The sequence below is a fragment of the Martes martes genome (genome assembly GCF_963455335.1).
Source record: "Martes martes genome assembly, chromosome: 9".
In the NCBI taxonomy this organism is placed as follows: Eukaryota; Metazoa; Chordata; class Mammalia; order Carnivora; family Mustelidae; genus Martes; species Martes martes.
Genome location: NC_137896.1, coordinates 126362597 through 126380382, shown reverse-complemented (window position 1 = coordinate 126380382; position 17786 = coordinate 126362597). Strand labels below are relative to the sequence as shown.

Here is a 17786-nt window from a genome sequence, read left to right as displayed (position 1 = left end):
AGACACACAGTTCTGAACATGCCAAAACAGAACGCATTACTTCACACGGCCATTCTTAAGGATGCAATTAATTATAAGACAACCAAAATTTCAAACAGCTATGCAGCCCTTTGGAAAAAGATAAAATACACTCTTCACATCAAAAAAACTCACAGAAAAATGAAGTACATAAAAAGTTCACAGAAGAAGATATAAATAAATGGTCCTTAAGGCAGGAAAAGATGTTCAGACTCAGTATAAGTGAAACGGAAATTAAAATTACATTGAGCTATATTCTTTTTTTTTTTTTTTAAGGAAATCTACCCATTGGCAAACAAAACAAAACAAAACAAAAAATCTAAGGTTATCACACAGTTTAGGCTGAGGGGAAACGAGCCCTCGGACACACTGCCCTCAGGAGTGCCAACAAGCACAATCCCTGGAAGGGAGTCTTCCAAAATGGAGTCAATCCTATTAAAATAGCCGACTACACAATCAGACACATGTACAAAATTATTTACTGTGACCACCATTTGTAACAGCAAGGGATTAGATTAGAATTCGACTATCCATCAGTAGTAGATGATTCAATACCATGTAATTTTAAAAAGCAAATGAGAAAATGCCTGTGTACTAATATAAAAAGATCTCTACAATATATCATTAAATCAAAGAAAGCAATCTGTCCAAGTTTATTTACTGCGCTACCTCTTGTATCTGGCAAGAACGAAGAATAACAAATATGCTCACATTACCTTGCATCTACATAACGATGAAAACATATTTAACAAATTTAATTAGATAAAAAGAGAGAAAAGTGGTAGAGATGAGACTGGAGAGGAAGTAGACAGACTTCATGGGTCCTCACTTCCAAGATGACCAAGAAAAGAAGGAATAATACTGGACGTGCCACAAAGGGCCCTGCCACTGCCCCAGCTTCGCCTGTGGCACAACCCGGGATAAGGCTATTAAGTTGCTTATTCATTCGGGACATTCATTTGCCGCGTCAGGGACACTGCCAAAGCGAGTGTCTTCCGCGGCTGGGTGCGAGCCTACACGGCTGACCGAGCCATGCTCTTCACAGCAGGGCAGCCAGCCACCGCTCTCGGGAGGTACCACAGGACCCAACACCTCCGTCCCCGATGTGGGCCCATGGGCGCTGCCCCTCGATTTCCAGTAAGTGTGGTGGAAGGAGCCAAGTTCCTAAGGACTGAAGAAATACTGTTCTCTGGAAAAAAACAAACTTGGAGATTATACTTTATTTGTGTGTATGTATGTTTACTTAAAAAAAATTTTTTTTAAATTTAAATCCAATTAACATATAGTGTATTGTTAGTTGCAGAGGTAGGGTTCAGTGATGCATCAGTCTTATATAACGCCCAGTGCTCATTACATCACGTGCCCTCAATGCCCCTCACCCAATAACCCCACCCCTCTACCCCGCCCCTCCCCAGCAACCCTCTCCTATGGTTTGTGGAGATTATACTTTAAGAGCAAAACAAAACACATGAGGTATTAATCTATTGTAAAGAAAAACTACTCTTAACTATGTTTGTGTTTCCTCCGATTGTTTTTCACTATTTCTGTAAACAGAATTGACAGCATTCCTGTTCTTGAACTTTATTATAAAAAGCTCTCCATAAAGTTAAACAGATGTAATTTTCTACTATAATTCAACCAGCATCCTATATAGTTCTACATAATTTCTAATTTTCCAGCTTTATATAAATAATGCTACAATAAACATACCTAGGCACAAATAGCTTTTCTCGTTTTGGATTATAACAAAACTACTTGGTGTTTGACATATGCTGCCTTAATGCTTTTCAGAAAAATTTTAATAATAATCACGGCTAACATTTTATGTATCCCAATATTGTTTATTAGGGACCAACTCATTTAATCCCTGTAAGCAACCTACAGCTATAGTTTCCCTATCTTACAGACAAGCAAATTCAGATTCAGAGAGATTAGGTAATTTGCAACAGTCCCATAACTGGAAGTAAAACCGCAATTCAAACCAAGGTAGTCTCGCTTGAGAAACTGTGCTTTCACTACAGTAACATAGCTTCCATTTTTTTTTTTTAAGATTTTATGTATTTATTTGACAAAGATTACAAGTAGGCAGAGAGGCAGAGGCAGGCAGAGAGAGAGAGAGAAGGGGAAGCAGGCTCCCTGCTGAGCAGAGAGCCGGATGCGGGGCTCAATCCCAGGACCCTGAGATCATGACCTGAGCCGAAGGCAGAGGCTTAACCCACTGAGCCACCCAGGCACCCCCAGAGCTTCCATTCTTACCACTAACCTAAAAATAGCCATTTCTCTGAAATCTCACTGACATGAGACTGACACTATTTTTCATCTTGACATATATGAAAATGGCTTCTAATGGTTCTGATTTGCATTTCTTTTACTTGCTTGTGAAGTTGAACATTTTTCCTATATGAATCTTAGAGGTATAAAAATAGCATTTATGTTAAAATATCATTCCCTAATGAGTTTTCCTACAGTTCAGAAGAAAAAATGTTAATTATTTTTCCTAAAGATTTATTTATTTAAAAAAAAAGATTTATTTATTTTAGAGAGAGAATGTGTGTGTTGGGGGGAAGGGTGGAGGGAGAGGGAGAGCGAATCCTAAGTGGACTCCCCACTGAGCGCAGAGCCCCATGTGGGGCTCTGTGGGTCTCAATCCCATAACCCATGAGGTCAAGTTGGACACTTAACTGACTGGGCCACCCAGGTACCCCCATTAGTTTATTATGAATAACACATATATCAAAAACGAGCTTGGTTATAACTATATGCCATAGCAATACTCAAACCAAACTTAAGATTTACATATAAACATTTATTTTTTATGTCTTAATATATATGAATAATAAAGCAGAAAAGTGACCAACCACTTACCTCATTATTTCCTCTCGATCTCCATGACTAGCATGTTCGGCTTGTATCTTTTGTCTTAGTCTATTAATTTCTTTGTCCAGAATTGATGCAGATTTTTTTACTTCTATCCGTTCTGGGCAGATTTGTCTTGCTTGTGACATTTTCTCCTAAGGTTATAGACATTTAATATCTTTAAAACTTTTCTTTGACATAGTAATAAATTGTACTACTTGTGCCAACAAAAGCAAAGTAAAATTCTGAACTTAGGATCAGACTTTTACGTGTATTTTAATTACTTTTACTATCAATGTTATTTAAGCCTGACATTGAGAAGAGAGTTTAGACTATACATCTTCAAGAGAAAATTGCATTACTATGCACAACTTTAGTAATTTGTAAGATCTCCATATCTTCCTAGTGAAACCAATTTCAAGTGGCCGTTATGAAAAGTGTGGCAGACAGCTTTCTGTGTTTTCGAATGGCCTCTGAACACCAAATAGTACTGAAAATATAAACAAAAAGACCCTCATATTCATAAAATATTAAAAAACTCAAAGCACTTTTACATGTAGTACTTATTTTACATCCACAACATTCCACATCGTAAGTCATAAACAAGTGAGACAAGAGATTAGAGTTTAAAGGCTTTTCCTAAGAAAAGTTGGAATCTCTTCCAGTTAGACCAAGGTTGCCTTCAACTTCTCGTCTAAAAACAGGGCTCCTGCTGAGAGCTGTTAAAAAAGGTGTGTAGTGGGGCGTCTGGGTGGCTCAGTGGGTTAAAGCCTCTGCCTTCAGCTCGGGTCATGGTCCCAGGGTCCTGGAATCGAGCCCCACGTCGGGCTCTCTGCTCAGCAGGGAGCTTGCTTCCCCCTCCCTCTCTGCCTGCCTCTCTGCCTACTTGTGATCTCTGTCTGTCAAATAAATAAAGTCTTTAAAAAAAAAAAAAGGTGTGTAGTAAGCAGGAGCTGAATTTCAGCCCGGTCCACACCCATGCTGCTCAGAGGAAGGGGTGCCTTTTTCTGACATAAAGTTGCTGTCCACTTGCCAAGCTGGGCATGTAAGGAGCTAAGTAGCTGAGAGCAAGTGTCATTTTCCAAATCACTCAGAGGCATGAGATTAAACGTGCTGTCTGACCCACAGCCTTCTCCGTGGTGGGTGGTCTTGCTTATTCAAACAGCCGTCACGATACGGAAAAGATATTCATCAGACAACGTGTCTATATTTGGAAAGACGACATTAAGGAAAACACTTTAACAGCCCTGACTGAGGTGGTAAACAAAATATAAAAGAAAACTGCTGGATAACCTCTAGTTCTTTTTCTTTCATATCGAGTTCTCGTTTCTTTTTATTTAAAGTATCCAAGTGCTCCTTCTGTTTTTCCTCGTAATGCCGCTTCCCTCGTTTTTGAGTATCCACTTCAGAATCAGCAAGGTCTAATTCATCCTGTTTAAAGAAAGCCAAAATAATCTTTAAAGAAAAGATTGTTGTAAAAAAAAAATCACCAGCATAGGTACAAAACTAACTGATAATAAAGTGGACAGGGTTGTTTATGTTGCTTCCAGAGGCCAAGCGTTAGCACTCATAGCCAGGCGTGTGAATGGAAGTGAAGGGTTTCCACAAATTAAGAAGTCATATTATTATATTCAAATCCTAACACGAAGTCTCCACATATTATGGTGCTTTCAACTATATTTTGGGAAATAAGATAGTTTTGTGGAAAGTCAAAAGTTTTAAGCCTGAAAACACTTAAGACAATCCAAGTGCTGGATATTTACAGAGGTGATCTGGCTTTTTAAAAAGGTGAGTCACAGTGGAAGAGAAAAGGATGCAAAGATACTTTTCACTGACCTATTTATCAGTCTGAATATAACCTCACAATTTTAGCATTTTTAAGATGCTATTAAAAATAAATAATAGTGGACTATGATAAGGTAAAGATGCACATTATAATGCACAACAACCACTGGAAAAAGAAGAGTTATGGCTTAAAAACGAGCAGAAGAGATTAAAAAAAAGGAACACTAAAAATTACCAGGCTAACCCCAAAAGGAAAAAAAGAGGAAACAGGAATAAGAACAATTAAAACACAAATAGCAGCTAACCTTTTTTTTAAGATTAAATGCTTTCTTTTTAAGACCAAGTACAAGGCAAGGATCTAGTCCCATTCTACTCAACACTGTATTGCAGGCCCACACTAATTCACTGATAATGTAAAAAGGGAAAAACAATGTAAAAAGTAAATAAAAGCAAAGATATCGGAAAGGAAGAGTAAAACCACATTTAAAAAAAGAGATGACTGGAGCGCCTGAGTGGCTCAGTCAGTTGAGTGTCCAGCTCTTGGTTTCAGCTCAGGTCATGACCTCAGGGTTGTGGAACTGAGCCCTGCGTTGGGCTCCATGCTGAGTGTGGAGCCTGAATGGGATTCTTTTCCACTCTTTCTGTCCTAACCCCCCCAAATACATAAATACATAAAATCTTAAAAAAAAAAAAAAAAGATGATTGTATGAAGAAATTTCAAAGGAAAAGCTTTTAAATTAATAAGTTTAGAAAACTCACTGGATACAAAACCAAAACAAAAATCAGTAATATTTCTACATGTTAGGAATAATTTAAAAATTACTTAAAATCTATAAAATTCACTATAGCATCAAAAACATCAAACATATACTCAGAATACATAAAGTACTCTTAAAACTCAAAAAGAAAAACACATAACACAAGTGAAAAAAGGGCAAAGCTTTGATCAGACATTTCTCCAAAGAAGATACACACGTGAGCAATACGAACATAATTTGTTCAACAGTATTAGACATAAGGAAAATGCAAATCAAAACCACAAAGAACATTTCATTCTTTGGGGTGCCTGGGTGGCTCATTAAGCATCTACCTTTGGTTCAGGTTACATCCCCAGGGTCCTGGGGTGGAGCCCCATATCAGGCTCCCTGCTCACCCAGAGTCTGCCTCTATTTCTCCCCACCCAAACTTGTGTTCTCTCTTGCTATCTCTCTCTCAAATAAAATCTTAAAAAAAAAATTCACACCCAACAATATAGAAAAATATAGAAAAGGCATACAGTAACAAGGATGTGAAGGAAATGTGACACTCAAACATCACTGGTGGGAATATAAAATGGTGCACTTTTGCAAATAATTTCAAAGTTTCTCAAAACAGCATAAGTGTGTGGCCCAACAATTCTACTTCTAGGTAGGTATTTATCCAAAAGAAAGAAAAACATGTACATGAATGCTCACAGCAGTAGGACCTGAAGTACCATCAACTGATGAATGGATAATAAAATGTGATACACAATAATAAACAAATATTAATAATAAATAATATAATAATAAATAATAATAAAATGGCGTATTACTAGGGCATACAAAGTTACAAACTGCTGATACATGCTATAACAGGGATGAAGGTTGAAAACATTATACCAAGTGAAAGAGTTTGGTCACAAAAGACCACATATTGTATGATTTCACTGACATGAAATTTCTAGAATAGGCAAATCTATAGAAACAGAAGTAGTGGTTGATTAAGTGTGTATTCTGTACACAAATTACAGGTCCCGAATATATTTTGTTAGATGTACATAGAAACACTTCTTTTGAGGAACTGTGAGAGGTGTTTAGTTTTAATTTCAGCATCCACATGTTCATATGCCAGTGTATCAAAGCGCAATTGGCTTTTGCTATGTTTATCTCGTATCCTGTGACTTTGCTGAACTTATTTTTCAGTTCTAGGAGCTTTCTTGTAGACTCCTTGAGGTTTTTTTCCAAGTAGACAATCATGGCATATCAAATAGAGTTTTATTTCTTCCTTTACAATCTGTATATTATTTCCTTTTCTTGTCATATTGCCCTTGCTAGAACTTCCAATACTAACTACACTGAGTAAATACAGCGAGACAAACATCTTTACCTTCTTCATGCTAACTAGGTTGTTTCTGGTCTTTAATGTGTTGGAAGAAAATCTTTATTTCTGTTTTTCCAAGGACTTTTTAAAAAAATCATGAATGGGTGAATGTTATCAAATATTTTTTCCTCACTGATATATGATTTCTCTTCTTCAGCCTATTAATACAGTGGAAATAGTCTTGCATCTCCAGAATAAGTAAACCCCATGTGGTCACTGTGAATAATATATAATAAGGATATGTGTTTTTTATATATATAGATATAGACATAGATTTTAAGATTTATCTTCTTGACAGAGAGAGAGAGATCACAAGCAGGCAGAGAGGCAGGCAGAGAGGGTGAAGCAGGCTCCCTGCCAAACAGAGAGCTTGATATGGGGCCCAATCCCAGGACCCTGAGATCATGACCTGAGCCAAAGGCAGATGCTTAACCGACTGAGCCACCCAGGTGTCCCTATATATTGTTTTTCTAATTAATTGTTCAGTGCTGTAAATTTCCCAAATCACCTTCATTTTCATTTGGCTCAATATTTTAAAATTTCTCTCAATACTTCCTCTTTGGACCCTGGGTTATTTAGAAGGATGTTAAGTTTCATATATTTGGAAATTATCTTTCTATTAAAAGATTTTTAACTGATGATCTTTCAATTAAAGATTTCTAGTATGAATGCATTTTGATTAGGAAACACACTGTTTAATTTCAGTTCTTTTAATTTTTTTTTATTTTAATGGTCCAGGAGATAATCTATCTTGGTGTATATGCCACAGGTACTGGAAAATGAGGTGTATTCTGCTGGTGTTGGTAATCTTCTCTAAGTACTTCTCTAAGTACTAGATCCTGTAGGTTGATGGTGCCGTTCAATTTTCTAAATCCTTACTGATTTTCTGTCCTATCAATTATTGAGAGAGTTTAGTCATATTTTGCAGGTTATATGTTTGGTGCAGCTGTACTGTTTCAGTGCACACATTTACAATTGGTATCTATTCTTGGTGGATTAACCCTTTTGTCATTATATAATGTCCTTCTCTACCTCTGGTAATTTTATTTTGAAGTGTATCTTACAGATTTTAATACAGTTACCCCTGCTTTCATTTGATTATCATTTGCAAGATATATAAACTTCCATTTGTTTATTTTCACCCTGTCCATAGGTTACATTTGAATTGACCTTGTAGATAACATATATACTGGTCATGTTTTTAATCTAATCTGCTTATATCTGTCTTTTTTTTTTCAAGATTCTATTTATTTATTTATTCAAGAGCTAGAAAGAGAGAAAGAGTGAGACCTGCTGGTGGGGGGAGGGGCAGAGGGAGATGGAGAGACAGAGAGTCTCTACGCTGAGCATGGGAGACTGATGCAGGGCTTGACCTCATGACCATGAGATCATGACCTGAGCCAAAACCAAGAGTCAGATGTTTAACCAACTGAGCCACCTAGATGCCCTGTGCCTATATCTGTCTTTCAATTATTTATTTAGAGTACTTATATTTAATATAATTATTCATATAATTAGGGCTTAAGTCTGTCATTTGTCTTGTCTTTTTATCTTCTTTTTCCTGCTTCATGTGGGCTAAACATTTTTTTAGAATTCCACTTTGATTTGTCCATATATAGTACTTTTGAGTGTATCTCTCTGAATAGCTTTTTTAGTAGTTGCTCCAGGTATTATATATATATTTTATATATTTAACAACATAGTCTACTGGTCATAGTTTTTACCAGCTTGATTATAAATATACAAATCTTACCTCCCGTTCTAGCCCTTTATGCTTCCTTACTTTTTAGCATAATTGTCTTAAAATATTTCCTCTACGTATTTTAGAACCATCTCAGACACTATTAAAATTTTATTTGGTTTTAAACATAATTTTAAAAACTTGAGAAGGAAAGTCTGCTGCATTTACATATATGTTTAACTTGTTTATCTTCCTTCCTGATGTTCTAAAATTCCTTCTATTTTTTTTTCTATTTAGAGAACTTTCAGCCATTCTGTTAGAACAAGTCTGTTGGCAACAAGTTCTCCAAGTTTTCTTTCATCTGAAAGTATTTCAATTTTTCCTTAACTGCTGAAAGATACTTATGTTGCAATTAGATTATGGGTTGGCTGGTCTTCTCTTTCAGCACTGGAAAAATGTGCAACATCCATGTGGTCTCCATAGTTTCTGATGAGAAACTGGCTATCATTCAAATATTGTGTTTGTTTCCCATAGAGGTAAGGTTTCTCCCTTAGTGCTTATAAGACTTTACTTTCAGAAGTTTGACTATGATGTGTCTTATTGTGGGTTATCTTGGGTTTATCCTGTTTGGCATTCACTCACTTTCTTAATCAGTAAATTCAGACTCTTTGCCATATTTGGAAAGGATGCAGCTATTATTTCTTGGAGTATGTATTTATCCCTGTCCTCTTTCTCCTCTCTTTTGAGGACTCCAATGATACAAATGTCAGATCTTTGGTTATATAGTCTCACAAGTCCTTAAAGTGTTATTCATTTTTTTCAGACTTTTTCTTTCCTTTTTCTTTTTTTTTCTTTTGCTTGGTTCAGTCTATTTTCTCTCTGTTGTTCAGATTTATAAGGGACAATAAAGAAAAATTATGAACTACATGTTCAATACGTATGATAAATGTCAATGAAACAACACAATCCCTAAGAAGAAAACTTAAATAGTTCAGTATCAACTAAAGAAAATGAATTCGTAGAGAAACTATAGGCCACAAAAAAAATTATAGGCCAAGATAGCTTTGCTGGTATATTCCATATGTAAAAAAGAAATAATTCTAAATCTGCAAAAACTTTCAGAAAAGGGAAGGGGAAACACTTCCAAACATTTTATAAGGCCAATACAGCCATAATTGGAAAAAAAAAATCAAACACATCACAAGACAATCAAAGACTAATGAATAAATACAGGTCAAAAATCTTTAAGAGGATTTAGTACACACACACACACACACACACACACACACACACACAATGGAATGTTAGCCACAGAAAAGAAAGAAATCCTGATGTTTGCAACAACATGGATGGAACTAGAGAGTATTATCCTAAGTGAAATAAGCCAGAGAAAGACAAATACTATATAATTTCACTCATATGTGGAATTTAAGAAACAAAACAAAGGGGAAAAAGAGGGAGAGACAAACCAAGAAACAGACTCTAAACTACAGAGAACTGACAGTCACCAGAAAGGAGGGGGTGCGGGGATGGGTGAAATTGATGATGGGGAATAAGAGGTGTACTTGTGATGCACACAGGATGTTGTACGAAGTGTTGAATCACTATGTTGTACATCTGAAATTAATCTTGCACTGTATGTTAACTAACTGGAATTCAAATAAAAACTTAAAAAAAATTCTTCACTAAAATTTTGATGGATTTAAGAACCACCAAAAGAAGGTTTAGACTGGAAGACAGTTTGTTCATTTACTGTGATATACAAAGACTTGTACACTAACGGTCAAGGCAGCTTTATTTATAAAGCCCTCAATATAAATATTCAATTTATAATAGCCCCCAAACTGGAAACCCATATGTCCCTCAACAGGTAAATGAATAAACAAACTGTGACATAGCAAATATAATGGAATACTATTTGGCAACAAAAAGGAATGAATGACTGATTCAAGTAAAAATATAGATGAATATCAAAATCAAAAAGAATACTTTTATTCTATTCACTTTCAAAATATAGTGTAGATGTATGTGCTAGACAATGTGTTATATCCTGAAGAAGGTCAAACCAAAAAACAGTAAGAGTACGTAATGTGTGATTCCATTATACATAATTCTAGGAAGTGTTTAGACTATAGTTAATAGCAAGGAGATTGGTAATGAGGGACACAGAGTGGGGTGAGGAGAGAGAGATTACAAGGGACATGGGGAAACTTTTGAGCGTGAAGAACACATTCCATTCTCTGTGGTTTCACAGTTTATACATGTCAATACCTACCAAACTGTATACTTTCATGTGTATTCACTACACATCAATTGTATCTCAATAAAACTGTTTTAATTCAAAAGTGCCCTGATTTGGGGTGCCTGGGTGGCTCAGTTGGTTAAGCGTATGCCTTTGGCTCAGGTCATGATCCCAGGGGCCTGGGCTTAAGCCCCACATTAGCCTCTCCCTCTCTTGCTCCCCCTGTCAAATAAATAAATATTTTTTAAAAATCATTAAAAAAAAAAAAGCCTCCTGATTTAAGGACCACCAAATTAAATTTTACTCAGTGTGTTGGTTTGTTTCTTGGACCTAGCACTAGCCATATGCACTGTGATGATCATGGTCAGCCTCAGGAGCTACAGTCAGAAACAGAGAAAGAAATAAAAACCAACCAAAACAGTCAAAACAGACTCAAGAAAGACAGAATATTTGGAAATAACCCAAAAGTAAAAGAACTTGTGAGGTATCTAAAAACTGAAAATATTTACCTCATATAACACAGGATATAGGCTATCTTCTATTTGAAGACTACAATTTATTGCACCTTGTTCATACTGCTAAAAATAACTATCCCCCAATCAGAGAAAGACAATTATCATATGATCTCACTGATATGAGGAATCTGAGAAACAAGACAGAGGATCACGGGGGAATGGAGGGAAAAATGAAATAAGATGAATCCAGAGAGGGAGATAAGCCATAAGAGACTCTTAATCTCAGGAAACAAACTGAGGGTTGCTGGAGGGGAAGGGGGTGGGAGGGATGGGGTGGCTGGGTGATGGACACTGGGGAGGGTATGTGCTATGGTGAGTGCTGTGAATTGTGTAAGATGATGAATCACAGATCTGTACCCCTGAAACAAACAATACAGTATATGTTAATAAAAAACAAACAAAACCCAAAAACTATTCCCCATGGTAGATACCTGATTATAAAAGGGTTCTATGAAAACTAAAAACATTGTTACATCGATGGAGAAAAGCTGTTCCTTTACTTCAAACAGAATTTTTAAAAGTGGGTGCAACTGATGTAGTAGGAGACATTACAGTTAGAAAATCGAGTAATTAATGAAACATGATGGTTGAATCATTTGTGGTAGGAACTTTCACACTAAATATGCCCACATTTGTTTCAGGGAGCCAAAGAGTAAAGTGTTTCAGTCCACATTTGTGCTGGTAAATCTTCCCTCCCAGCAACCGTGGAAATGTACAGACTTCACTTGTGAAATAGGATGAAAAGAATCTGATCTGGTCGCTACCCCTTCCTCCACATTTACCATGACTGTTTGATCTGTCCTTACACACTTCATAAATGTATGTCAAATTTAAAACGAAAAGGGAAGCAAGAGGGTATTTTATTTCGTTTCATCTTATCGATGGAATGAAGGGCTACCGATATGAACAGCCAGTTAACGACACCCATCCTGGGTTAGGTGAGGATTACGAGGGATTAGGTCTAAAATTAAAGTCTGATGTAGTAGCCCTAAACCAGTAGCATTTCTAACCTTTAAGAAGTTACAGCCTTTAAAAAATAGGCTGGGATGGTAGAAGGAACATAATCATTAAAAAATGTTACTATCTTAGATGCCTGAGAAAACCAGTTTTACTCAGTGACATTAGATAAATTGTTACAGTGTTATTACTGCCACTTGTTTCATATAAACCTATATCAATTATGAGATTTTTAAAAACTATAAAACATTACCTTGGAATTTTTAAAAGCACATGATCACCCATCATCCAAACAAGCTATCAGAAACTGAGAGGTCTTCCTATTCTAATAATGTAGCCCATCTCTTCTAGTAGGCTCAATGTGGGTCATGTTCCCCATCCAACAAATTCAACTTGCAACTAGAACTACAGCATCAAGTTTGCAGTATAAATCTAAACAAACTGTTCAAAGTGAGGAAAATATTCCTCATACCAAAATTTCAATGACTATATATCTAAACGGAGCACTTTAGCCCTCACCACCCCTGACACAACATGAACAGTTGTCCTAAAAGCAAACAGATCACATCTAAAAGCTGCTAATGTATCATGATGGCAGTGTCTCAGGAATTAAATTATTTTGTTAGCTTGTTGGTCCTGCTGTTATTGATGGGCTAGTGTGACACGACACTGGGGAGGAAAAGCCTCTGGGCTGCTGGCTGACTGCAAGCAAGTTCACTGAAGGACTCACCTCCTGGCTTTCAGTTATTTGCAGCCAAGGCAAAGAGCCAAGATCGAGAACCCTCACTGCCCTCTGCCCATATTTTCTGCTTTTAAACTTTTTCAAACTCCCAATTCCAGGAGTTGCGTTAGCCTAAAGGTTCCTAAAAGAACAGAACCGAGCTCGTCATCATTTCTTGTTTTGAATTTTAAATTGTCTGGGATGAGTAATTTAGGTGCTGATCTTTCCTTTCCTATGTTGTTTTAACATATCTCATCATTTTGATTTTAAGTCACCCTGTTCTGTCCCTTACCCATTTAAAATATTTTTTTATCCTACCTTTGTTGTGACTTCACTGCTCTAATTCCTGAGTGCTGAATTCTACCTTATCTATTCCTGATGATTTTTAATATTTATCTTACTCTGTCTTACTTTGTTTTCTTTTAAAAACTAGTCTTGTCTTTTTTTTTAAACTTTTTGCCTTTTTCTTATTTCCTGTAGCAAATGCTCTAATAATTATTTTTCTCAATATTACCTTCAATACATTCTCCTTCCTCACAATTTTAATATTGAAACGTTATATTTTTGGGGGTGCCTAGGGGCTCAGTCGGTTAAGCATCTGCCTTTGGCTCAGGTCACGATCATAGCGGTCCTGGGATCGAGTCCCATGTTGGGCTCTCTGCTCAGCAGAGAGTCTGTTTCTCCCTCTCCCTCTACCTGATGCTCTCCCTGCTTCTGTGCTCTCTCTGTCAAATACATAAATGAAATCTTTAAAAAACAAAACAAAGAAAAAAAAAACTTTTTTATTAAGTTTTTTAATCTTCTTAATCAGGTAACTTATCAGTCTGTTTTCCCATTTTTTATTCTTATCACAAATAAAAAGGAGTTAAGTTGCTCTGGGTTATACATGAGGCAGGACCCCAGGCCCTGGACAGCAGTTCCAGAGAGACCACAGCAAACCGTTTTTCTAGGCAGCACATCTGGCACCTTCCTTTAATATTCTCCCAACACTGTAAGTCAGGCTTTCTAAAATTTTCAGTGGACACAAGTATAGTAAAAGTTATATGCACAATTCTTTAAAGCTATTAAAATATCTAAAAACCATTTTGATTCAAAGGGAGTTTTCCTGCCAAAAAAAGGGGTTTATGTTGAAACTGTATCATCAACATACCCCTCTCAGACTCTTAAAATACACTATTCATGCTTCTCAGAGTCTTGTAAAAAAAATTTAAGGTTCTGAGAATAATTGAACTATTCATAAAAATGATAATGACAATAAGCTATTGATAATTAAGCTAATAAACAACACAGGGAAATGTACATATTTAATTGTTAAATAATTTTATTTTCCTAAATTTGGTTTCAAAAAGCATGTGCTTAAAAAAAAAAACAGTATAATTGAGGCTGGAACATTAACAGAGACATATCAATAAATAAGAATTCAGTGGCATTTTATTTCAAATTGGCTTTTATATCTAATCTGTAACTCTATTTTTATATAACTAATCCCTGAATGACTGAAGGAACGCAAGGAGGGACAATGGAATAGGTGAGCACAGAGAGAGAACAGATGGACAAGATACCCGTGCTTCTGGTTCTCAAAAAAAGAAGAAGAAAATCACAAAACAAAGAGGGAACCAAATTGTAATCTTCTGGGGGAAACAATTTTGGCAATTTATGATCCTAAAGAGATGAACAGAAATGTTTAATTCTAACTGACCTACTGACGAAAATTTGGTTTATATCCCATTTTATGTGATTATATTCACATCTGACCATGAATTCTATTAGGGAATTATCTAGCAAGTACAGCACGGATACATAACTGAAACATAAAATACGCATATAACAGAATAACAATAACATATACCTTAAGTGGTTCTGCTAGGTCTGAGAGCTGATTAATTTTCTGTTTAATTGCATCATACTTGTTTTCTGCTTCTATTTTCAGACTTTTAAGATGTTCCATATTTTTTTTTTGTTGTTCCATATTTTTCTCAACCATTTTCATTTTGATTTTATTTTCTTGCGCTTCATCTTCCTGGTTACATTTACAGAGCATATGGAGTTAATTAAAATACTTAAGTTATGAAATAGAAAAACAGTACAAAATTCTGAGAGAGGAGACACTACAGGCTCCAGGCAATCTGATGAAAGACAAATACAAAGAACACTAGTATACTTTCATACCCTTAGTTGTTAATCAGGAAGTACAAGAAAATGACTCAACAAAAAGATGGACATTTGGGAGACAAGTTAAACTATACCTGCTTGAGGTCATCAACAAAGAGAAGAACTTTTATTTTATCCAGTTACACTGTCTTTCAAAATGCAGTGTACTGAACTAGCCCCAGCAAAAGTTAGATGCTGAGTAAACAAAAATGACCAAGACATAGCCCATACCTTTAAGAAATCTAAGGAATTAAAGCAGAAAAATAAACAGTGGACAACAAAATTACTGATAACAAATGAAGACAAATTCTCATTCCCAGAAAGCTCCCACACACTTTATGTCTTGTTCTCTGTGATATCCCTCAGCACTTAATACAGTGCCTGGTGCAGAGTGGATACTTAATAAATAATTATTCATTTTAACCAGACCCAATCTACCTAATGCACTGCTTATTGTAACTCAGAGAAGCTAAGCTGAATGTCATACACAGTTCCTTGGAGGGGGGGAAAAAAGAGTAACAAATGTGTGATAAATTAAAATGAAAACCAGTTTCTAGCAGAAAAAAAAACCAACAATGTGGAGCCCAGCTACAACTGACTAAAAGATATCCATTAATACTAATACTGATTAACTGTGAAATATACTATGCTAGGCAGTTTGGTTTAAAAGGCCACTGTTCAGAAACATACTGTTTAAGCTTTGATAGTTTTATTACATGTAGTAGAAGACAAAATCAATTATTATGCATGCAAGTTACACATACAAAACACTAAGGAACTTAAATGCCAGAAGCCAGGTAGTTTCTACCTTATTCGTAAATGAAGACAGCAATCATAAAAACTAGCTCCAATTAAAAGGATTAAAAAAAGGCTGAGCGAAGGTGCTATTAACATAAATGACAGTTTTGTCCTTTAACACTACATTTAAACTGAGAAAAAGAATCTTACCAACGTTGCAATATCTACAGACTGGTGTTCTTCTATATTCTCAAGCTCCCGAATTTCAGAAATACTTTCTGTTATTTTTACCTGAAAGAAAAGTATTTCAACTTTAGTAACATAAAATAAATTAAAGGGGGTGCCTGGCTGGCTCAGTCAATAGAGCCTGTGACTCTTGATCTCAGGGTTGTGAGTTTGAGCCCCGTGCTGGGTGTAGAGATTAGTTAAAAAAATAAAATCTTCATAAATAATTAATTAAAAACAAACAAAACAAAACCCCAGAAAGGATATATGAATCCACAAAGTTCTGATTTGCTTTTGGTACAGAGGGGGTTCTGTAGCTAATGAAAGAGACACATTAGTATTAAATGAACAAAAGGAAGTTGTGTATAAAGTCTGCCACTATCACCCTTATGACTAATCCACTCCCATGGAAAAAAAGAAGGAAGAATTCCATCTTAGCATTTAAAATGATGACAGTGTTGGATTCATCGAGAAAATCTTTTTCTGAAACACCCAGATTGAGGTTATGGCAAGATTACTCCAATACAGTGCTTCACAAAGTACGACCCAGCACGCTCTGGTGCTTCTGAGACTCTTTCAAGGGGTCATGAGGTCAAAACTATTTTCATAAAAACACTAAGACACTATGCAGCCTTTTTATCATTTACAAAAATACAAAAATGTCAATTTTCTCACTAATTTTTGGTTTTAGAAAAATATCCATAGAAATGTTATTTTTGTTAACACGTGAGTTTTTGTTAAGTATACCAGTAAATATTCTTAAAAGTTTGTTTTATTTTATTTTTTTAAAGATTTTATTTATTTGAGAGAGGGAGAGCAGGAGCATGAGTAAAGGGAAGAGCGGAGGGAGCAGACTCCCCACTGAGCTGGAACCCAGTAGAGAGGGGCTCGATCCCAGGACCCTGCCATCATGACCTGAGCCAAAGGCAGCTGCTTAACCAACTGAGCCACTCAGGCATCCCTTAATTTTTAATAATTAGGTAAAACCCACACACATGAAAGCTCTTTTAAAACTGTAAAGGGGCTTGAGGCCAAAAAGTCTGACAACTGCTCCTCTAAAAATAAATGAACTTGAAAATAACTGCAAAGTGGTAAGCTGAGAAAAACAAAAGTACATTCTTTTTTTTTTTTTTTTTTTTTTACCTTTAACTCTCTATAATGTATTTGGCACCTTCTAAGAAATTCTTCATTGCGCTTAATATCCTTTTCAAGGGCAGACAAATGTTGCTGAAGATTTAATATCTGGGCCTTTTTATTTTCAACTTCATTCTCCAAGTCACTGGGCAAAGAGGAGAGGATAAAAAACACCTTAAATCTATTTCTGAAAATTACAAATACTTTAGATCTTTACAAGGAAGAGCTTATTTGTAATAGCTTATTTGCAACTCTGTTCAGTTAAACCAGTTCTATATTCCTTCTGAGTTATTAACAACATGAAAATATAGAGATTTCAGGAGAATCTAAATGGAGTCATAGTTGACTCATTTCATTAAGAAATATTTATGATTTCTGTGTGGCAGGCATCATGCACAGTGACAGGCAGAGGTGGAAACAGAAGGATTCAAACAAAAGGGAAAAAAAACCCTAGGAAATAAACTGTAACGTTAAAATGTCAACATGACACTTTATATCCTCAGAACTACAGGAACCTAGGAGTGAGCCTGGGAGAAGTGACAACTAAACTGTGTTCTTAAAGGTTCCCTCAGCTGGACCAACTAAGGGACACAGAAAGACAGACACTGAAACACAGAGAAGTGAAACAGAGAGACTCGACAG

The 17786-nt window shown here is 35.9% G+C and overlaps 1 protein-coding gene across 2 annotated transcripts in view; it reads right to left on the bottom strand.

The window, feature by feature from the left end:
• Window positions 1-17786, bottom strand: part of SMC6 (structural maintenance of chromosomes 6) — a 76977-nt gene that overhangs the window by 13588 nt on the left and 45603 nt on the right. For both annotated transcript variants that reach the window (XM_080813222.1, XM_080813223.1), the window contains 5 exons: window positions 17154-17289; window positions 15996-16076; window positions 14746-14916; window positions 4168-4305; window positions 2884-3029 (listed from right to left, as the gene is read on the bottom strand). In XM_080813222.1, coding sequence (XP_080669348.1) covers window positions 2884-3029; window positions 4168-4305; window positions 14746-14916; window positions 15996-16076; window positions 17154-17289 — 672 coding nt within the window. The remainder of the gene's footprint in view (window positions 1-2883; window positions 3030-4167; window positions 4306-14745; window positions 14917-15995; window positions 16077-17153; window positions 17290-17786) is intronic.